This window comes from Gavialis gangeticus, unplaced genomic scaffold (genome assembly GCF_001723915.1).
Source record: "Gavialis gangeticus isolate Ggan-Ray unplaced genomic scaffold, GavGan_comp1, whole genome shotgun sequence".
Classification (NCBI taxonomy): domain Eukaryota; kingdom Metazoa; phylum Chordata; order Crocodylia; family Gavialidae; genus Gavialis; species Gavialis gangeticus.
In genome coordinates, this window is record NW_017728964.1 from 3,616,606 (window position 1) to 3,640,373 (window position 23,768).

Here is a 23,768-nt window from a genome sequence, read left to right on the forward strand (position 1 = left end):
TTAGCTTCTTCAAAGTCCTGCTCAAGAATCCCAATAACACTGAACAGGTAGGAAAAAACAGATGTCCTCAGAGACCCACAAAAAGGAGTCTTACCTTCAGCTTCATCAGGTGGAATGGCTTTCATTACCAAGCCAGTAGATCTCAGTGAGACACCCAATTCTTTCCCCCGACTACTCAGCAAAACCTGCAGAAAAGGCCCATTAACACCATTACACTTCATTATGAGAAATATGTTATGCCTTAAGAGAAACAAATTAGTGCCTGACACATGGATCGCACATTGGGTGAGGGTAGGTTTGTTTTCAATCTCTCTCACTCTCCTCTCAGCTCATGTATCCCTACTGTGTGAGATACCCAGGGATAGCTACATGTCTCCCTACTCCTGACCTCATTGTAATGGGTATTCAATTCCATGGCAAATTACACTGGGATGTGTGTTCATCTGTCTATGCCCTTATGCAAACCTCTGTTAGAGAAAACAGCATAGACTAGGACTAGGGAAAACTCATCCAAATGGAGGGGAAAAGGGTAGAAAATGTAAAATACCCAAAGAGCCCCATTAACAAAAAACAGATTCTAAGCTGCTCAAGCAAGAAAGCGAATTGGGCATGTATCTGAATACTTAAATCAACCTTCAGTTAACCATCGACTTCAATGATATGACAACTCACTGAGTAAAAGGACTACAAAGTCTACATAAGGATGCCTGATTGGGCTCTTAAGCCTTTTCTAGACTGAAAAATTAGGACCTTTTTTTATAAAAAACAGTTTTAGCATGTTACCTGGACATGGTCAACAATCAGTCATCATTTTGCCCTTTAAGAAGCCTCTTCCCCCACACCAAATTGTCAGATTTAGATCAGACATTTGGACATTTTTTCTAACCACAAGGATAGTTCAGAAGTGGGGTATTTTACCTTGGAGGCTGTGGAATCTCCATCATTAGGGCACTTTACAGACAGGTTAGAAAAACATATCAGTGCTGGTTTAGGTCTAGTTTCTAGAGATCCTGCCTTGGGACAGGGGGATGGAATAGATAACTTCTCAAGCTCCTTCCCAAGAGTCCACTCCTGAAGCAATGTGAGCATGTTCTTGTTAACCAAAGCAATAGCAGCTTTTTCTTAACTTGGGAATCCACTCTGTAGTTCTTGCCTAAAGGGAGCTCCCTTCCTGCCAGGTAGGTCAAAAGGAGTCCTATGAACAGTGAGGTGCTGCATGCTTCCAAAAGCCCTGTCTTACCTTTCTATACATTGCTGTAATATCTGCCCCAGGACCTTCCAGCATTGTCTTCTTCCTTGCCAGCACTAAGTCTGGAATAGGGAAATCAACAGGAATGAATAGCACAAGTTGTTCAGCAAGAGACAGATCTTATTTCACTTTACACAACCAGATGACACTTACCTAGCACCTTATGTACTACTAGACAATTGCCCATCAGGAATGATGGGTTGGGGGGGACAGAGCACTGCCACCACCTCCCAGGAGTGGAGAGAGGAAGGGGGGGGCTTGCCCTGCCATCCCTTCTGTTCCGCTCAGCAGCACATGCTGCTGCCACCTCCAGGGAGCAGGGCTGCGGGGGGTAGGGGTTAGGCCAGCAGAGCTGGCCTCACTTCCTCACTCTGCCCCACTCCAGAACCGTCTTGGAAAACTCTTATTGGTTGTTTCCATCAGCATTGTGATTGGCTGCCAAGACAACCAGAATGTGAAAAAAGTGTTACGGACAGACAGAGGCTTTTATTATATTAGAATTTTTGGTAATTACGCACAATTTACAGTTCTATTTCATCTGCTAGAGAAACTGAATCTTGTGGACACCTGCCTGTTAGAAACAAATGGTGGAGGATGAGGGCAACCCTCCCACGTATTAGCCCAACAGCCTGATTAAGGCACTCTCCTAGAAAGTGGGAGACCCAGGTTTTAGGCCCCCAGAAAGAGTTTGAAACAGCATCTTGTGCTTTCCAGCACAAGTCCCTAACCACAAAACCACAAGCTAGCCATTAATCTAGGGGTCATAAAATGAAACTAGGAGGTAGCAAGTTTGAAACTAACCAAAGGAAGTTCTTTTGCACACAGCACATAATTCAAGTGTGGAATGCATTGCTACAAGATGCTGTGGATGCTGAGAGTTTAGCTAGATTTGAAAAGGGATTGGACAAATTCTTGGAGTAAAGATGCATCAGTAGCTATTGAGTTAGGGGTACAGCCTCTAAATCAGAATTTCCTAGACCTTATAGGCTGGAGGCTGCAAGTGGGAGAGGAACAGGGGAAACACCCAGGTCATTCCTTGCTCATTCTCCCTTCTAGCATCCACTCTGCCCCTGTGTGAAACAGGATACCAGGCAAGATAGACCTATGATCTGACCCAGTAAATGGCCATTCTTATATTCTTGTGTTCTAATCAGTACTCTCTCCAGCCCTCCACTTGAAGCTGGGCAGCCAGGAGAGGAATATAAATGTGGCCAGGAGGAAACAAAAAAAATAGCTGACATGTAGTTCAGTGAGGTGGTCGCTGCCCTAAGTAGGACAGACCCCTGGTTCTACTTTGGACCCTTGCTCCCACTGAGGCAGAAACTTCTGCACTGCTCTACTCTTCATCCACTGTATCCAATGATTATGAAATGCAAGGTGCAATAGCTCAGCTTCCACCATGGGTTTTTGCCAGCTGCAGTTTTAGGACCTAAACATGTACCTGGGAAAGGCTACAGTGTTGTGCACCTGCCTGGCCTCCGTGCATGGGGATGCTTGTGCATCCATACTACACCTACTGTAAAACTGCAAACTGAATATAAATGCTATTTGGTGAAGTAATATGGGATCTAGTCCTAACTGTACATATCCAACTCCCATGAAAAGCTTCACATTGACTTTAATGGGAGTTAGCTCATGCCCTTTCCACTATAGCATAGATCTAAAGGTAGAATTAGAAGCCAAGAAGTTTTCATATATATAGTCCCTGACCTCATCTGTTGGCAATTCCTGAAAGCAGACTGAGTTACAAGGAAAATATTTTGCAAACATTTTTTCAATTGCCTCCTCTTTTAAAAAGCTGCATTTTTCAAATTCCATGTTGTGCATGGAAGTACTTGGAAGTTTCACCTTCTGGGATGAGGCAGTAAGGTCATATATCATGACCAGTCAGTAAGCTCTACATTGGTTATTTGTGTGCTTCCAAGAGCAAATGGAGGCTTTTGTCATTATCTGTCAAGCCCCTACATAGACTGGGGGCTAGCTACTGGAGGAATCATGGTTCTACTTGTATCCTGTCTTGAGTTGCATCCACATATCTTATTCTGTGGTGCAGGAGAGGGTACTGCATGCCACACTGGCATCACTACACTACATTTGCTACCTGTTCTGGGCAGCCCTGATTTGGGCCTTGAAAAGCTAGCCCTTTTATCAGTTTTAGTGATAGTGTTAGAGTGAGTTTAATGTGAGTTCTGGCCTATGTCATCAGAAGAAGACCTGAACACTACCTGAAATCCTCAGAAACTACCAATTTATTGCCCCATTCTACATCTTTTACCTCCTTGGTAACTACGATGAGCTTGATCATGCACAGGGAAAGCTTATGAGAGAGTGACAAGCCCAGATTAGAAGGGATTTGTGGTGGCCAAGGAAACACCAAAACCCAAAATGTACCTCTGGTGGGGTTGTAATCTTGTACTTTTACACTCAGCTCAGTGACAAACACATCCTCTGCTGGCTCCCGAGCTGTGTCACTGAAGACAATCTGAAAGACAAAAAACTTCTCTAAGACCAGATCCTGATTGTTCTCCAATTTGAGACATGACTAATATTTGTGCAGCAACCACTTGCGCTGTCACAAGGAGGAGACTGTGGCCTTACATGGGAAACAACTAGGTAGAGACAAAGGCTACATCATGAAGAATGAACTGAGTTCATCCACATCTCCTTATTCACAGAGGAGATGGAATATCCTACTTCTGGTACTTCTATCTCAACATTTCCCATCCTCTCCTAGAAGGGTCAGGAGCATCCAAATAGAGGAGACAGAGTTGCACATAGATGCAAATGGCATTTCCCTTGGTGCACTATGCACCTCACCACTGGGTGTCACTTTTGACTTACACTTCAGTCTGTTAGCTTAAATCCTTTCACAGAAAGAGACACCAATTTCAAGCTTCTTTTTATGGGCAGACAGTTGTAAAGGGGCCTCAATCTAAATGAAAATTAGGCCCTGTGGAAGCAGGATCATGTCCAGCGTGAGTTCAGGGTTTATGGATAGGTTAGTTGCTCATCTTTAAAAAATCAGGACTGGAACCTGTTCCTGTTCTTCTGGTAGCTGAATTTCTCCCTCTTTTATTTGTCTGGAGTTTTTTAAATGTATCATGGAGCAGAAATATTATGTAATAAAAAGAAATGTAAAAATAACAAAACCATCAGTCATAAAGCATCGAGGAGTAGAGTTTAGGGCAAATCAGTGTTAAAAGAGAAATAGGAAGTCTTGTCATGCACTGACAAGGTGGGATACTTGTCCCTTTCTGGGCTGGTACACAGAAGGTAGCCCCTTATCAACTTCTTCATTAGATACATCTAGTCCATGACCCAAAGCTACCTGAATCATTTAACAGTGGCTGCTGGAAACAAGGATACAACCCAGACCTTATATTTACTAGCAACACCATCACTGGGCTAAGTAATAAAATTGTATTAGACCTTACCCCACATTCCTAACATCAGCCAGTTGGCATTCAGGTCAAAGCCACAGTAACACCTGTAACAGTGACATTTTCTGGATGTTTCAACCTTTAAAAGGCAAACTGGAAAGGCTTTTCAGAATAACTTGATATCACAGTCAAAACCATCAAAGCACTGCCTAAGAACTATGACCAATTCATAAAAGCTGTACAGAAATCTGCAAGGATGAACATCCCACGGGGCTGCTGCATGAAGAACTTCCCAGGCTTCACTCTGCCAACCACTGGCCTACATGAAGACAACAGATGATAGTATGGACTAGACCCTTTTTCTGCAACCACCACCACTACAGGTGAGGAGCTTATGTTAGCCATCACAGAAGAATGCCAGAAATCCTGGCAGATTCTGATTGAGGCAATTGATATGATGCATAATAGTAAAAAGGCATAGCCGACAATACACACACTAAGCAACAACCCAGAAAGGTAGATCAACATCATAAATGTCACTGCTAGTCAAATTGCCCACCAGACATTCTTCAGTGGAAAAAGACCAAAAACAAACAACACCCCACAGACTAAAAAGGTACAAGTACCTCAAAGACCTGGATTTTACAAGCGCCTTCTTAATGACGGAGATGAATGCTGGTATTAAAGCACCGATGACCAGGAAAGCAGCTCACCTTGATGACATACTTACCAAACAAATCAAGCAATTCAGACCCCAGACTTGAGAACGGCTCCTCTGCCTATACAACTCATGCACAGCCAGTCAAAAATTTCCAGAGATATGGCAACATGCTCAGGTAGTGGTGCTTCTAAAGCCAGGGAAAGATCCACCTGACCCAAAGAGCTTCAAACCTCTCTCTCTGCTATGCCACACATACAAATTGTACAAACGACTGATACTGAACTGGTTTGCCCCATATGTGGATAAACACTTCATCCCTGAACAGGGCAGCTTTCACCCTGGAAAATCAATGAGCCAGCCGCTCAATTTAAACTCAACATATTGAGGATGGTTTTGAAAGGGGCCAAATCACCAGAGCTGTGTTTGTCAACCTAACAGCCACCTACTATTCAGTTAACCCAGGAATTCTCAAACTGTGGGTTGCAACCACCCAGGGGGGTCGCGAGCAACTTAAACAGGGACCGCAAACTTCTTAGGGGGCACACGCGGTGGCGTGGGGAAGTGATGCATGGCAGCAGCGTGGAGTGGTGGATGGCAGCGGTGGCTCCCTGTCCCCTGCTGCCCTCATCCAGCACTCAGGGGCACGGTATCACAAAGTTTGAGAACCCCTGAGTTAACCACCACCAACTCCTCCAGAAGAGCCTGGAAATGACAAAAGTTCTATGCCTCACTGAGCTGATAGGAACCCTGCTTGAAAACATGTTTTTTTGGCAAACTGGATGGGAAGAGAAGCAGATGGAGCCGACAGATTAATGGTCTCCCCCAAGAAAGCGTACCTGCACTCCTGTTATATAATATCTATATGAATGACCAGCCAACTGATTTGGAAACAAAATGTTTCATCTATGTAGATGACTTGTACATAGCAGCCCAAAACACTGGCTTTGACCATGTTGAAAAATCCCTAAGCAAGGCACTAATTGGCCCAACCTCACGTTACATTGAAAATCACTTAAGTGCCAACTTAGTGAAAACACAAGTATATGCCTTTCATCTGAAAAACCATAAGGCCAACTGCCAGCTCAACATTACATGGTCCAGAACCCCACTATCCCACTGTGCCAATCCAGTTTACCTTGGAGTCACCTTTGATTGAACCCTCTCATACAAAGAACAAATCATGAAGACAAAAGCAAAGGTGAGCACTCATAACAACATTTTGTATAAACTCAACGATTCAAAATGGGGAGCCAGCCCCTCAACCATCTGAACCACTGCTCTGGTTCTCAGCTTCTCCTCTGCTGAGTATGCATGCCCTGCATAGGAGAGATCTGTACATATGAAGTGCCTTGACCCCATTCTGAATGGTAGCTGCTGATGCATCACAGGATGCCTGGAGCCCACCAGGCTGGTATCGCTCTGCCTGCCATCAGAAGAGCAGTGGCCAGCAGGATGGAATGACTGAGACAAACTGAAGATGCGAGACACCTGCTGTACAACCATCCCACAGCACACAAAGGTCTCAAGTCATACAGGAACTTCCTCACCAGCACCCAAACTCTCAATGCCACACTCACAGAGACGCGACTACAGATGTGGACATAGAGGCTGAAGAAAATACTCAACAGTGAACAAGAATGAACATTTCAGCAGCTGAGTCCTTATCGACCAGGGGCTGATGAACCACAGCAAAGGTGGCAATGTCTCAACGGTGAGCATAACGGAGTCAGGCACTCCAAGGAACTAATGAAGAAGTGGGGCTATACCACTAGTTCAACCACCTGTGACCATGGCACAGAGCCTTAAACTATGCAACAGCTGCTGCAGTGTCCACTGCTTGAAGGCACATGAAAGATCTCACAAAGTGCAATAAATTAGCACAAGCATGTGTAATAAAATAATTGGATGTGGTGCAGAGACACGAGGGCCAGGGACAGATATTATACATAAACTGGTTTAAGTGATCAGAAACTGGTTTAAAGCTGTAACAGAACAGACATTCAGTGCACATAAACCAATCTGAAAATGGCTGAAACTAGTTTGAGATAAACCTGGTTGAATGTAGTATCAGACTTAACTGATTTGGCTCAAACCAGTTTATGCAATGTCTGTCCCAGACCCTTTGCTGGTCTGAGTTAAATCAGAGACCCCCAGCATCCCAGCATGCTCTCGGGGCAGGGCTTTCTGCTCCAGCCTGAGCTGGGACCGGCAGGGGTCGGCCGGAGGGGGGTTTAATTCCCCCTCCCTGTGCCACCAGCAGGGACCTGAGCCAGGTCTGCCCGCACCCCCAACCCTTGCTGCTGCAGGAGGGGGGCACCACGGTCCCTGAGGCAGAGCGGGGTAGGGAGCAGAGTTAGTTTCTCCTCTACCCCACTAGCTGCTGGGTGGCTCTCTGGCCAGAATAGACCCCCAGCTTTCCCCTTTGCCGGATGAATGAACTTGTCCCTGCCCTCCCCAGGGGCCTTGCCTGGCCTTGCCCCCTCCCCACTGCTGTGGGGGGAGGGGCAGAGCCCTTACTGGAGGCAGCAGCCCCTCTCACACTGTGGGGGAGAGCGAGCCCCTTCCCGGCAAGGGGCTGCGCTGTGGGCTCAGGCTGCACATGGCAGCGCCAGGTTCTGGGGCCAGAGCCCTGCAAGCCCCTGCAGTGCCGCCATGCTCCACAGCTGCTCTGCCAGCCCTGCCAGGAAGCTGTGATGGGCTCCTGGCCATCGGACATTCACTACTCCAGCTGCCAGGCGGGGGCAGGGCTGGCCCCCGCTGCTCATTTTGTGCCGGAGCAAGACACTGAGGGGGCTTATTCAGCCCCCACTAATTGCCCCCAAGCTTCAGCTGTGGCCTGGCCAGGCAGATCCTGCAGCCAGCAGCTAAATAAGCCCCTTTCTGCCAGGAGAGGCTTGCCCAAAGCACAGAGAGGCTGCTTGCACAGCAGCCAGGCCTGCCCAGCCGGGCCACAGCAGCAGTGGCTGGGCTGGGCAGCCCCACAGGGCAGACCCTGCTGCAGTGAAGCGGCCTCTCTCTGTACTTGGGGCAAGCCCCTCCTAGCAGGAAGGGGCTTATTCAGCTCCTGGCCGTGGGGTCTGCCCGCATTGAAAAAAAATGCAGGGGCCTGCCCGCATTGTCTCAGTCCAGAGAGCAGATTGACTTTTATTAGTAGATGTTTTGGATGGGGAATCCAGAAAAAAGATGACAAAGCTGAGATGGAAATACAAAGCGCCCGAGTGAGGGACTAACAATGTTACAAACTGGTTCAACCCAGACAGGTTAGACTAACTTGCAAAGGTTGAATCAGTTCAGGCTCCAGCTTTCTGAATATCTGTCCCTAGCTGAGAAGAATCTAGTCCTTTAGCGCCACTAAAATAAGTCACTCAGGGGCTTCGGTCCTAAAGACCCTGGGATCATTGCCTGCTGGTGGTCTCATTACTGTTCTTTGCTAATTGCTTTGGTCTCATGTCAAATGGCAGGTTTGACTCAAATTCTGCTTCACAAAAAAGCTAACAGGAAATAAACGAGAGTTCAGGAAATCCCACAACCTTGCAAAGAGTAAACAGAGGATGGTAAAACCACTCAAGAATCACCTGATTCCCTGTTTCAGAAAATCTAAAACACAAAACAGGTTTGGTTTTTTTTACACATCTTGTCTGCAAACCTGAATCCAATTAAATAGGGAACCTGGCACTGATTTATGCCCAGTGCCAAAATCATGTGAAATCAGCTGTTTTGCATGGTTCTGGAACCAGATAGTTCCAGCTGTCCCTCTGTATCAGTTTTGAGAAATCACTGGGACTACTAACACACAGAGCAGAATAGGGATTGGATAGCAAAGCTAATACTTTTCACCACAACGGGGCTATGAACGGCAAGGTAATTTTGGACTGCTGGCAGCCGCTAGTGTATTAACTAAATGTACAGAAATGAGGCACTGACCTTAACAGAGTAGACCTGGAAACACACTGGCTGGATGCCCATGCGTATGTAGTAAGACATTACATCGATAATGAAGGTATTCGTCACAAGATGTTTGCTTGGTGAAGAGGGCTGCGGGGAAATCACATGTCACCTGCGGTCATTTCTTTGAAATTATCACACTGATTCTCACTCTCTTTTAGATAAGTTACCAGGGACAAAACCACCATATACTGATTGTGCTTGATTTTTCTAGAAAGGGGGTTGGCAACATTTTTGGGTAGAATGCCAAACACCTACAACTTTGACTTGTAAGATGTTGGTGTGCCAGAGGCAGATGGTGGGGGAGCCATGAGGGGCCCAGTCCTTGTTGTGGCAGCGCAGCCCTGGTCCTTTTCCTGCCATCTGCCCTGAGGCGCTTGCCCCAAAATGCCTTTGCGTGCCATGCTCTGGCACCTGTGCCAGGGGTTGCCTACTGCTCTAGAAGGATCAGTTGGATCCCATGGGGGAGAAAAAGGCCTGCCCTCTGCCATTAATAGGAGAAGTTGCTCAGAATGACAGTCTCTAAATAGTTTGAAAAACCTGCCCCCGTGAAATGTCTCTTTTTAGCAAATGCCTTTTTACATTGTACTTTCTCTACACTCGGGTTTTTAAATTTGTAAGAGTCTTCTGATCAAAGAAAGGCTGCTCCAGTGGGGTGAACTGGCACAGATACTGCTGCTAGGGTAGCAGTAATATAAATGTATACCATTTCCAACTCCTCCCCACTACCATTTGACAGCTCTGTATGATCAGAGAATAAAAATATCAAAAACCTGATCAACATGAACAGTGAAGAGGGATTTCTCTTCATACCATAGTCGCCAGCTTGGGGATCATGTGACACAGAGTGTTGATGTTGCTCTCGTACCACGGGTCAGCTCTCCCAAGGTACCCAGCCACTTCACAGAGGTCTATCTGGCTAGGCATGGCATGTTCCTGGAGAAGAAAACCACAGCACAGGATGGTCAGTCCCTTATTTTTTGCTTGTTCTACATGGAATAATATCCCTAAAGACAAAGGTTAAAACACCGGAAGCAAAGGGAATGTATTTAATTATGATGTTAACAAAACTTGCCTCTGTGTCTTGAAGATCTGGGAAAATGCACAGTGATATCAAGCATCAGCATAGACTCTGCTCCAGTATTTGGTCTAACTGTTTTTGTGTTATTCCTAGCTACCCTAGTACCTGTGTTTTTCTTTCTACATACACTGATAAGATGGGATACTTGGACATGCCTTGGATTTTTTCCTGCATCTGTTTATTATCCTTGCTTCCCCTCTGCTCTTGTTTGCTGTTCATTTGGTGGGGCTGGAGGGGTAGGAAGGAAGGGAAGGAGAAGAGGGCAAGATTGAAGCAACACCTGTGAGTCTACCAGGAGCAGCTAGAGGCCTCTGCTTTTCACACCTGATTTAGATAGCTTTGATCTTATCCTGCTTCCTCTACACATGGGAGAATAAAGAATACAAGTGATTAACTGATAATAGAAAATGGACATTTAGCTAAGATTTACTGCCAGTACCAGGACAAAGTTAAACTATTTGTGGTGATAATTGTTTATTGGCTTCTAATGATAGCCATGAACTCACAACAGCCCAGGCTCCAAGCTAACACAGATCCAGATATTATCCTCCTTGTTCGAAGATTGTTCTGACTTTAGCCTCATTTAAGCCTTTTCTCACAAATGAGCTCCATGCAGAAAGACATAAGGCAAACACACCTAAGCTTCTCTACACCTTAGTGACAGCATGTCCCAGCCAGGAGAGGCCCCAAGTATGCTCTGCTCTTCCATGCCAGGAAATATGTTCCTAATCCTGAAGCTTGCTCAAGAGCATTCCTTTGTGCCAGCTCTCACACTGTTGGTCTCCAGTGAATTTCCAGGTTTGGAGCACATCAGCACGTACAGGTGGCTGTCCCTGTGCCACAGGCAAACTCTGTGATGCCCTCCACTTGTGAATGGAGTCTTCAGGACACAGGGCTCTATGGAACTCATTGCTTGGTGGAGCTCATTGCAGGACCCAGCCTTCAATAAGCAATTCTGTTTATGTCACTTTTCATTTCAAGGATTTTAACAGACAGGGGGATCATTAGACTAAGTTCTTTGGTGCCAGCACTGCCTTTTGTGCTGTGTGTGTACAATGCCTAGTACAATGGGATCCTGGTTTGTGACCAAGTCTCCCAAGCATCATTGCTACATAATCATAATAATAATAAAAATAAAAAGCTACCATTTAATACATGAGACAGAGGCAGAGTAAGGGGATGCAGCTTGCCGTAAAGCCTGCCAAGTTTCAAGGAGACAGGAGCAGAGGTCTGGGGGAAACTGCACCCCAAATTCTTGAAAGCAAAACTCATGTCATGTGTATGTGTTAAGGAGCAGCGGGGAGAAAACTGCAGGGATGGTAGCCCCTGCGGAGGCCACAAAGCCTGCCAAGTTTCAAGGAGATAGGTACAGGGGTTTGGGGAAAACTATGTTTTAGAGCCATATGGGCTAGACAACATCAGATCTTAGTTTCTATAAAAACTAGTGGTTCCTCAGACAAACACTCACATCAGCTCAGTCTGAACCCTGGCTCTTGACAGCCCCACAGTGACACTCTGAGTAAAGAGAGAGAGCACAGTCCCTGCCACATAAATACTCACTTCAGTGGGCCATGTGCTTTGCTGGCCCTCTACAACAGGGACGTAATAGAACTGCAGGTTCAGTCGTGTGGTCAAAAAGACTCGCCTGGTTTCTCGTTTCCTTGAAATGAAAAAAATACATTAAAAAAGTTACATCGTTCAATAACCACAAAAACAACCACCCTGTTTGCTGGTTCTGGTGAAGGAGATGCTGGGAGTCCACAGCTGCATTCTGATAGTGGTACTAAGGCTAGGAACAGGTGTTGAATTTGTCCCTGGACAAGTTGCCCTGGAACAGAAAAGTCCTGGACTTGGCGTGTACATGCATTGCCTTTCCAAACAGGTCCTAGTGAAAGGCTGAAGGCACTGCTGCTTTTCTGACACTGGGTTCAGTGATGCAATCACTCACACAGGGTTGCACGCTCACAAGATGGGAGCCCAGCTCTCCCCCTCTCCCAGCTGTGCACTGCACAGACAGACCCTCCCTGCTCAAACAGCACAGCCAGCCGGTTCTCCCCATGTAGCACACAAAGCTGAGAGGAGGGTGAGTGCTGTGCACACTGCACACACAGCTGAGAAGTGGGGTAGCCAGGCTGCCCAGCACTGCCTACCTTGCCCCTTGCCATGCACACAGTGTGAGGAGCTTGGCTCCCCCCACCCTTGTTGCCACACTTTTTTTTTTGTAACCCCTGCAGCACAGGCAGCCCGGGTCCCCTTTCTCTTCCCCCCACCCATGCAAGCAGCACCTCCCACCCCCTCCAAGCTGCACTCACTGCCCACTTGCAGTGTAGACAGCCTACAGATTGACATTTGAGCAACCCTGACATAGACATCTATGAATACAACTGCTTAAAAAAATGTGGGACAGGGGATTTACAATGGAAAGTTCTGATTTTTTCCTCAAAGATCTGAGCACCTTAAATTTCCCTTCTTCCACTCTAGGCTCCTTTTCCCCTTTCCCTTATTACCTTCATGGCTTAGTAGACAAAACCCATGCTGTAAAGCTGTCCAGGCTGGTCCTCTCCAATATTAGCCACCCCTGAGAATGCCTCTTCATACATATACTGAAGAACAGATGCCACTATTTACCTCAGAGAGTGAAAGGCTTGGGCCAGTCGCCCCAATATCCTGTCATCCCCCAAAACAACAATTCGGGCGGTGTGCAGTCTCTGGAGAGAAGACATAGACTCCATGTTGCTGCCAGACTTTGTGTGCATTTTTCCAGAATGCTTTACTCCTGGGCCATTGCAGCTGGCCTGCAGGTAGGCCATGGCCTCCAAAGGAGATGCCTTTTTCTTAATGCCACCTTTTCTCTGGAGCCGGGAGTGCTCAACCTCAGCACTGCAATGAGGAGGAGGCTCTTCACCCACTGGTGGCAAGTCCCGTTCAATCCCACTGTCAGTGGATAGCACAGAGAACCGAGTCTGCTCACAGCACTCACACTCTGTCACAATGTCTTGTATTTCAAAGTTGTCTAGCTCCTGGCTCAGACAGTCCTGTTCACAGGTCTGTGACAGGGGACGGACAAACAGCACAAGCTCCTTCCCTGTGTGAGAGAAAAAAATCCCATGAGTGGCAAAGACCATGGACATACTAGGTGAGGTTCGTCCTTGCATGGGGGCCTGGTATTAGCACTGTGCCCAAAGTCAGTGGGAACCGAGGGGACTCAGCAACTCTGAAACTTAGACCTCTCATGTAGGCACCTAAATATGGCTAAAAGGCCAAATTATAGGCTTGCTGGTCCTAAGCCAGTGCCCACTAAAGTCCTCAGGAGCCTTTCTATCAATTCCAACAGGCTCTGGATCAGGCCAAATACTTGGCATATTTGTCTCCCAGTCTGCAGAAATTTCATTTCAATGAATGTTAATCTCATCACCTCCCTGATTTTCAAACCTGGTCTGTGATTTCAACAACTGTGAAAAAAGAGACCAAAAGAAAGATACAAAACTCACTGCAGCACCAACAAACATCATACAGGTGAAGGTCACCCAAGCTGCCCCTAGACAGGTCTGTCAATGCACCTCAGTGCTGATCTGTTTGCTGTCCCTGCTATTTTGTCCTGGACATTTAACTTCTTTTGACAGTACAGCTAAGTGCTGTCTGCAGCTTTCCATTGCTGTCCTACCCAGGTACTTTCTCCAAGCACAGTCTGACTGTCATATCAAATATAACCAATGGTGTGGCTGGGCACTGTTGGTGCCTGCCACTTTAAGGGCCAGAAGACAGCAGCTGGCAGGTGCCTGATGAGGGCAGCCATTTTGGATTCAGGGCTGCCCATATAAACAGGACTTTGCTTCTGGAAGCCCAGGCAGCAACACTGCCTGGCTGCAGGGCTGCTGGTATCATCTGGAGGTAAGGAAAGAACTGTAGGGGATGGTCAGGAGGCTCCTGGTCCTGGGTATGACCTAAAACTGCACCCTGCTGGGAGTGGGTGGCCTGGTGTGGCTCTCAGTGGCACAGGAGCCCCCAGGAAATGCCAGGCCAGTTACCACCTCAGTGAAAGGTGGGTCGGGGCACCTGAACCCCAGCCCCCACAACCGGGTGGGTTACCCCCTTGTAGGGTCTGGAAGGTGGCCCCCAGAGAGGGAGAGTGGGGCCATAGACTCACACCTGTCTGGACATCCCCGACTGGTCTATGCTGGGGCCAGGACCAGAAGGGTTGAAGGGCTGGGGGCCCACCACGAGGGATGCCCAGAGCCGAGGGCCTGGGGCTCTGACGGGTCTGGAGGTGGGCCAGGGCTAGTAGAGCCAAAGGTCCCGGGGGGGAGGGGACCACACCCATAAGGAGGAGCAGCTCAGGGAGCTATGCAGCCAGGATTGAAGGCAGAATAGGCTGCTTGAATGGAGGGATCTAAGTGGGGTTCAACTAGTAGGATTCTGGGGCCCAGTGTGGGGCGGGTGATATGGATAACATCTGGATGCCATCTGCGAGGCTTGGGCTGCGGTGTAGGGGAGGAACGGAGCCACAGATGGTGCCCCCTGGCATCGGGGCAAGAAATGGGCAGCCTCCTGCTTTATTAACATCAATTAAATAATTAACAACAAGGCATGGTGGGCGAGAAGGTGGGCAGTTAGCCCAGAAACAGGTGGGCACGCCACTGTGAAATCGGCCGCGAGAAGGCCCCCTGTTACAAATGACCAACAAGGACACTTCTAAACCCCAGCACTGGATGCCTCCTTTGTCTCAGTTGTGCTGCTCTTGTGTAAGCTGTTAGTCCAACCTACTGGGCAGTGCATCAGTGAAGCTCCTATCAACACCCAGTCTCTTTCGCCAGGGGCATGTCTATTGGTCAAGCACAAGCACAATTCAGTATCAATCCAAACTGATGAACCAGCAACCTTCTAAGGCCTGCACAGCAGATAGCCCCAGCCAGGACTTTTACCTTGCTGGATAGACAACCTTTTCCTTATTCTTACCCAACCAATCCACCCATACCACCCTCTAGTGCAGGCTGGGCAAACCCCAGACTGAGCTTCCTTCCCCACCTCCCATCCTGAAGACAGCACCAGAGATGCTGGAGCTGGGTGGGGTGGGTGGGGGCAGGGCTAGGGGAAAGAGAGGCTGCATACATGCAGCTGCTCCAAACTGGAGCTTGATCGCTCCAAATTGGAGCTTGATCCCCCAACGCCCCAGACCCAACAGTAAATTCTGTTGGGGGGGGTGGTTGGGGAGGACTGCTGTAACTCATGGCACTTCTTGTAAAGCACCATGAGTTACAGTGGGGAACTGCAGGTCTATCAGCACCCTCAAAGACCCCCAACTGCTGTTGCAGTTTCATTGTCTGCCTCCATGGTGCCCCTAGACTTTCCAGCATTGTGGTGTCTACCTGCTGCTGTGGCACAGACTCCCCAAGTGTCTGTCATTTTAGCACCCCATCTAAGTCAGTGCTTCAGTCTTGAGAGTGCACAGGAGTCTTGAAGGGCTCCAGCGCACTCTTGTGGTTAGGAACACCAGTCAGCTGATGGGTGCTCCCAGCCTCAGGAGCTCATTGGAGCCCTTCAAGACTCCAGTGTGCTCGTCAGGCTGGGAGAGCTGATCAGCAGACTGGCACTCCCAGCCACAGCAATGCACCAGACTGCTGGTGCAGGGGGCACATTTGGGATCTGATCTCTGATTCAACAGTTGCACCTCCTGCCATGCATTTGTGGCATAGCAAGAGGTGAGATTGTTGGAACTGGAAATTAGATCCCATAGTGCCTTTAAATGAATGCCTGTTAGAAGCTGAGGAAGCAGCCCTACTGCCTTTGTGGGGGAGAGGGGGACACAAAAATACCTGCTGGCCATGCCACCTCCATCAGTACCACAGCAGCTGGCACTACCCTGTGCACTGGGGCTGCCCTGAGTATGGAACTGCCTAGCTATGTCTCTGTTGGAAGGGACTTCAGAAGATCATCTAGTCCAACCCCTTGCTCAAGGCAGGATCCTCGTTGTTTAAATCATTCTAGAGAAGTGTTCCTAAAAGGCCTGTTCTAACCTGTTCTTCAAAGCTTCAGAAACAACCTTCATGCACAACTACCAAGCAAAATGTCAGAAGCATCTAAAACAACCTACTTTACCACAGGTAAAGCAGCATGAGGAGGACACTGTATGCCACCAATTTCCTGGGTTGAAAACAGCAGAAAAGCAATTTGCCTCCAGTTCAGGCACATGGGCCATTGCATACACACTTGATGGGACCTCCAGAGGAAGTCTAGAGCACAGGTTCTCAATCCCTGGGCTGCGGCCCGGTGCCGGGCACCGGTCCACAGCATGGTCGGTTGCCAGACTGGACGTGGCCATGGACTGGCAAATGGCCCCCCAGAGTCCTGTGGAGAGGCCATGGCTTCTTTCTCAGGACCCGCGGCAGTGCAGGGTTCGGCCCACCTGAGGAGTGGGGGTATCCTTACCTGTCTACCGGACGGAAATTCTGGCCATGGTCGGCTGTGACTGCTGGGCCACAGTTTGCCAGGCCACAGCATAAAAACTTTGGGAACCCCTGGTCTAGAGCATCTCCAAATGATCTAAGCAAATTAACATTTTTACTATTTGGCAAACACATCTACAACTTAAGCACTTCATTGTTCCATTTTATTCATTTAAGCACACTCACAAAGCTGGTCTTCCTCTGTCCACAAGTGAAAACTAATATTTGGGTTGGGCAGAGGGATGTCCTGGAGCCCTTCTGGTGAAGTATCCCCTGTGGGAAAGCAAAGCGCTCCATTAAAGTTACTCAGAAGTAACAAGGCTGCAGGCTAACAACACCAAGCTAGCACTGTGCAACCCAGCCAGCAATTTGATTGACCAAAAGAAATTATTTCTATAAACAGTAGGAAGCAGCCAATTTCCCCTATGTATCTGTGCTGGGAAACCTTCCAGTCCTTTGTCTTGGTTTGTTCACTGAAATGCTCAGGTTTCGAACCTGCAAGCTAAAGGAAATCAGCGTGTGCTGTTCCTGAGGCCAGCTTAACTTTCTCGCCATTCCAGGAAGCTTTAATAATAATCCCTAAACTCTCATCAAGTGCTTTGCATGCACAGGTTTCAAAGTATTTTTCAAAGGTGATTCGAGACTCCATCCCTGTTTTCAAGACAGAGAAACTAATGAGAAGTGAAGGAATTTGCCCAGTATGGACTCTAAACAGCTGAGTGTCTCATGTGACAAAATGTTTAATGAGTCTTTCTTTTTAAAAAGATTAATCAGTGCCCTGGAAAGGCAGTGCCAGGTATACTTTAATTACAGTTGATTACTATGTATCATGCCACATACAGGTCTCCAGAGGCCTACTTTCATCTCCAGACTCCAATTTTGGAAGTTAAAATCTCCTTAAGAGCACTGGAGCAGGGACATTATTTTGATTCCACAGAACTGTTCCCTCACCCCCATCCTGAAGCCCAGGTAACTGTCTTTCTTTAGTAAGACCTTGGATTTTGTCTCCCCACATAACCTGCTCCCAGAGGTGTCTCTGAATTAAGTAGGCCTGGTCTGTTCACAAATTTTGTATTGACATAGCTAATTTTGTTAGTGATATAATCTTATACCAAAATAATTACACTCCTACAACCTCCCACTATGTATGCATTTATACCAGTATATGTTTTATATCAATATATTAGCATAGTTTACACCCCTTCCCATACAGGACAAGGTCTACTTTTTACTGGTATGTCATTATTCACCCTAGAGAGACTTGGGAGGTTGTATTGATTTTACTGTATAGTATGGTTAAAGTAGCGTGATTTTGGGGTTGGGATAAGGCCTTTGCATCTCATTTACTACAGATATGATGAAGACATGTCACCAGGATCCAGGGAAAGTTACCCATCTCCAAAGATTTCTCAGATTGCTCTGAACTAAGTAGCTGCTCCTGTTCATCAGACTTATGTCCCCATATGACTTCTCAGCCCTTTGGCTCTTTTGCATCAGATGTTATATTTACCTGTTTCAGAAGAACTCAGCACTACATCATAGACTTTCTTCAGCCTCTCAACGTGCTGGCTGCGGTCTGCATTTATTTCATTTCCTGTACACTCAACTGCTGTCACCACTTGTCGGAAAAAGTGTTCTATCTCCTCTGTGGGCTTATCCTGTTGCAGAGAGGGGCTATTAATAACCAGAGGTGTGAATACAAGATCTACTGTGTGGGCTAAGCTAGGGGTGGGTAGAAGAAACAAAATGACCCACTCTGTTTTCTACAACTGGAACACAGCTCCGTTGTTTCCCAGAGCCTTGCCACATGTTCAGTTGCAATAGTTGCAAATCACTGGAATGCTGTGATGTATTAAAGTTAGTACATGCTAGGAGATAGCTCTCGCCTGAAAGGGAACAACTTTGCAATGTCACGAGGGCACTTAACACATACTAAATTGCTTGAACATGCACCTGTTTGCATTGTAACTGCACGTAGCAAGTGTTAAGATGAATGTGTGACAACACCTTTAGCTTACAAAATAAATGACACTTTAAAATTGCACAATATAGCCTAACATCAGCACTGGGTCTGGTGGAAAGCAAGCCCCAATGCTGCAGGGGTCATCAAGTGCAAAAGCAGAGGTGCTGACTCTTTTGGCTCTGCTCACAGCCAGATGAGCATTCCCCATCCAGGGAAATGAGTCAAGGGCCAGGCCACACGGTGGGCTTTGTAATGACTAATAAGCACAGTGAGTAGACCATGGACCAGGTTGTTTGGACTTCCCCGAGAGAGGTATGATGGGGTATGGATCATTTAGGCTAGGGATGGCCAACCTGCAGCATAAGTGCCACTTGTGTATGCCATGTAGCAGATTAAGGAGGGGACAGGCAGTACAGTGGCAAATAGGGCAGGAAGAGGAACGCAGAGCAGAAGCTTTGGTAGGTGACACAGCCGAAGGAGAAGAAAGCAGCAAACAGGGCAGGGAGAAAAAAGTACAGCAGATCAGGCAGGTGAAGGGAATCAGAGTGGCATACAGAGAGGGTGCAGGGCTTAATTTGTGGCATGCCTGCTAAAAAGTTAGGCCAATGAGGGTGCCCTTGACTTCCTTTGAGGCCCCATCAAGTATGCATGCAGGCCCCTATAGGCATCTATACATGTGCTCTAGGGGTGGGTGGGAGCACTTTAATTAAAGTGGTGCTGAGAGCCACTCCTATTAAAGCACCTGCAGTATCGTGTATTCAGCATCCCGTCCTTCAAAAATGGTGGTGGGGGCACTTTAACTAAGGCTCGTTTGATATGTTTTAGTTAAAGTGCCCCCACTGCGATTTTGAAATGTGGGGACACTGAATACATGCGATGCAGAGCCTGCTGGAGCATGCTAATTAGCATGATTGAGTCTGCTCCGACACATGCTAATTAGCAGCAGAGGTCCATCACGTGTATAGGTGCCCAAAGTGCCTAACCTGGGTAAGCCCAGTGCTCCTTTAAAAGGCCTCCTTAGAAAGGGAGAGTTTTGAGTGACAGCTTAAATTTTGCCAATGAAACCTGCTTTCAACAAAAGATATATTGCCATTAAAAATCTTTTAATGGAAAAATACCAATTTCAGCTAATTGTTCATGAAAACTCAATATTTTGCCCAAAACAATTCTTTTTAAATCAAACTTTTTTTTCCCTTTTGGTTAGGGTTCTGTGTTGATTTTTTTTTAATTATGCAAAAAAAAGTTTTTGACCTTATTGTCTGACTTTCAAGTGTATGGTGGAAGTACACCTATCCAAATCCACACTTATATTCCTCTATCGATATGAAATAATTTAATTACATTAGAAGTCACTGCACAGTAAAACGCTGTTCAGTATGTGGAAGGGAAGCAACATATGGATTTACTGGTATGAACCACAGTAGGATGCCTAGTCACTTCACTGAGTTACCTAAATGAAAGCAGGTCTCTTTTGAGATTCTGTCCCCTTGTACCCAAAAGCTGACAATGTTGCAAAGTGCTGTTAACCAATTACCTGAAGGATCCTCTGCAAATTGTAAATATCACAGTCGTCTTCCAGAGCCACCTGCATGGCATGCATTATCACATAGCACATGCATGATCTGGGACTTTGATACGTCTGAGCAGCCTTGGTATCAGTGACTAGTGCATTGCATACAGCCTTGGAAAGCAGATCTGGATCTGCAAATATGAAAACCCTGCAGAAATGAATGTTGGAAAAAAGTTACATAAAATACAAGACTGATTACTGAAATAGAGTATGCAGCAAGACAGGGGTCACTGGGGATTGGGAGGGCAGGTCATCTGATGCCATACCACTGATCATCTAAAAAAATGCAGAGTGACCACTGCCATTGTCATGCTCTAACGCTTGATCTGCCAATCAGATAGAAATTCACCCTGTGGTAGAATACTGCACAGCTGAGAAATGAAATCTCTCTGAGGAGGCCAGCAGGGCCCCTGTTTGGAACAAGAATCTAAACCAGGCAGATGATTGCCTTTTTCTAGTATGGTGGGTTTGTCTGCTGATGTAATGAGTACAGCCCTAGTGAAATCATCATGTATTTAAGGGCTGTATCTGACCTATAGTCATTACTCTCGTTCTCAGATTGAAAGGAATAGTTAGCATCTGCATCATTCTGCTCAAGAAATAGTTATTACAGGCACTTCCTTTGACTAGATGCCCCTTCTTTCCAGTATGGGAAAGCTACCTGCCTCCTGGAGCCATGAAAAGAAGCCAAAATACTCAGTAAGCCTCTCCCTTCCTGACACAAAGTTGATTTTAACTAACCATAAAGCACCATCAACATGTATTGTGTTCTGCCTCACAGCACCAGCAGCCGGGATTAGACTTTGCTCAAGTTCTGTTCTGACAGTAGTTAGCTTTCTGATAGCACTGAAAAATGCCATTGCAGTCTATGTTCAGTATTCAGTGAATGATCATTTTTTTTCCTGCCAGATTACAATGTCATTAAAAGCCTCACTAGAACCGACAACACTTACTTCTCCTGATAAGGATACGGGTCACTTCTAAGACTTTGTTCGGAAATAACCATTCTTTGGTATAACACTCCTGGCAAAAAAAAAAAAAAAAAAGACAGATACAGCAGGCGATCAGTAACATTTGAAAACAAGAGGCCTGATCCTTCTTTCATTTATACCAATATAGCTTAAGAGTAACTCTACTAAGTCAATGGAGCTAGTGTGTAGAGATGAGGATCAGATATTTAGTTTAGCACAACCAAGAATAAATTAGTACAATCTAAAGAAAGCCCTGATGGAAAATGTCTTCTATTTAGGGAGAATCCTTTCTATACATTTCCTGTATTTCTCCTTTCTTTGATGGAGTATGAGGTAAGGTGTGAAACTGTACAAAGAAGCAGGGGCAGGGTTTAATACCCTACCCTTTGGGGCTGATTCTCTCTTAACCCACACCTTGTAACACCATTTGCACCAATGGAAAACCTCTGTTCTATACCCACATTGCTTGGGTGTCAAGTGACAGCACAGGGTTCCTGGACATGGGGAAAACCTGACCAAAGATCCTAGCTCTGTTCAGACGGTGCCAAGGAAGCGTGGTCTTGTGATGAGAACTCTGGATCAGGACTCATGTGATTTGTGTTCTGTCCTCAGCTTGTCACCTGACACTGTGTACCTCTGTGCTTCTGTTAATATGGAACTAATACATCCTTATCTTCTCAGATGTCATAGGGTCTGGGTGGTGCCCTGCCAAAATGGCAAAAGTCCTATAAATACTAAGAACTCTAAAAACTTAAGATAGAGGAAACTAAAAATACAGTGTTTCATCAGTCCAAGCAGATGCAGTTCAGTTTCTGGTTTTACCATTCCACCCTCCAGTGATGCTGGGGAAACCATTTTTCTTCATGCTACAGTTGCCCATGAAATAAATTCCTTTTTTAAAAATTGGTCTAGTTTGTTTAGACTGCAAGCTCTTTGGGCAGGGACCATCTTTTTGTTCTGGGTTTGTATTGAGCCTAATATAAAATAGTCCAGGCCTATCACTAGGACTCCTCACAGACATGGAGGGATGTTTCTGTGCGTGATTCTTCCTTTTCCATGCAGTCAGAGTACTTGTATCCATTCTCCCACATAAGTCCAGCTTGAAATTTCCATAAGAAAAAGTACAGCGTGTTTCTTTCCCCTGTAACAGGCTACAGACTTTTGAGAAATAAAATAGGAATTGTCTCTGCCCCAAAACAGAGCCCCTAAGGTATATCCACACAGCAAACAAAATGCAATTGTAACACAGGGAGGCATAGTCCTAGCTTTAATCTACCTATCCTAGGTAACAGTACTAATGACAACATAGTGACAGTTTGTTCCCTGTGCCTGAAGAAGGGAGTTTGTGTCCAAAAGCTTGCAAAGAGCAATTTTTCCAACTATTTACTTGGTTTAGTAAAAGATATTACATCTACCCAAAGAACTTTGTCTGCCTATGTCCTTAGACCAACACAGGTACAACCAACAACCCTAAAACATAGCAACAGACATTTTGGCAAGGGTAAACAAACAGTGTATGAATCAGGGTCCCCAGTGGGCTAGTAAAACCTGTGCTTAAGTACATGCCATCATATCTTTATTTAAAGAGAAGTAGTTAGCCATGTTAGTCTGAAGTCAGGTAGAAGGCAAGGCAGGGTGGCACCTTAGAGACTGACTTGTTTGGGAATGAATAAGCTTTTGTAGGCAACAGCCTACTTTGTCAGATGCTATGCATTTAGCACAAGTGATAATAGCAAAGCTAGCATGGTGTATGTTCATTCCCTGTGCAGACATACCTACAGAAGGGTAAAGGTATGTGGCACATGGGGAATGCCTATCACATCTCTGGACCTATACCTCTGTTTAGGTAATCATTATAAAATAGCGAGATTCCATAGCTATATGCTCCACAGAAAAGAACATGAAATACACTAACCTGGTGCCACCCTTTCTGTTTTTAACCGACAAGCATAGTCCAGGCCAATGGTGCAGTAGGGCTTGGGCAGGGTTAATAGCTTCTTGCAGAAATCATATATTCTTCCATAGAGATCATCTGAAAAGCACGGAGCCTGCCATTGGAAAGAAATGGTTAATGAGATCCTATCGAAGACTGTGGCAGGACAGGCCCTGAGGGCTGCTGTGACTCCCCCTGTGAACCACCCTAGTCCTGACCTGACTCCAGGTTCTCTGTATAACACCATCTTTTTTATCTTTCCTGCCATGCTGATTGGGAAGCTGCCCCAGCGTCCTAGAATGATGTCCTTGGTGCCTAGCAGGCTCACTCCATCTCTACCCTTTGTGCCCTCTGTCCTCTAGCAAGACCTTGCCCAACTTCTGCAGGTAGCTCACACCCCAGTTGGAACTACTCACACCCTGTGGACATGACTCAAATTTAGCAGTCTCAGCTTATGACCCTAGTGGCTCTAATCCAGCCTTAGGGGCTCTAATCGTGGTCTCTGTCCTCTCCTATAGCCATGCCCATGCCTTGCAGGTGTCACTCAGTTGTACTTCACTCCCCTGTACAGA

The 23,768-nt window shown here is 46.4% G+C and overlaps 1 protein-coding gene across 3 annotated transcripts in view; it reads right to left on the minus strand.

The window, feature by feature from the left end:
* PIK3R6 (phosphoinositide-3-kinase regulatory subunit 6) overlaps positions 1-23,768 on the minus strand; it is a 92,012-nt gene that overhangs the window by 8,297 nt on the left and 59,947 nt on the right. For all 3 annotated transcript variants that reach the window (XM_019502047.1, XM_019502052.1, XM_019502061.1), the window contains exons 6-17: positions 23,179-23,311; positions 21,246-21,315; positions 20,257-20,440; positions 18,270-18,417; positions 16,946-17,032; positions 12,945-13,401; positions 11,877-11,976; positions 10,049-10,171; positions 9,215-9,325; positions 3,641-3,731; positions 1,241-1,311; positions 95-185 (exon numbers count right to left, since the gene is read on the minus strand). In XM_019502047.1, the coding sequence (XP_019357592.1) occupies positions 95-185; positions 1,241-1,311; positions 3,641-3,731; positions 9,215-9,325; positions 10,049-10,171; positions 11,877-11,976; positions 12,945-13,401; positions 16,946-17,032; positions 18,270-18,417; positions 20,257-20,440; positions 21,246-21,315; positions 23,179-23,311 (1,666 nt within the window). The remainder of the gene's footprint in view (positions 1-94; positions 186-1,240; positions 1,312-3,640; positions 3,732-9,214; positions 9,326-10,048; positions 10,172-11,876; positions 11,977-12,944; positions 13,402-16,945; positions 17,033-18,269; positions 18,418-20,256; positions 20,441-21,245; positions 21,316-23,178; positions 23,312-23,768) is intronic.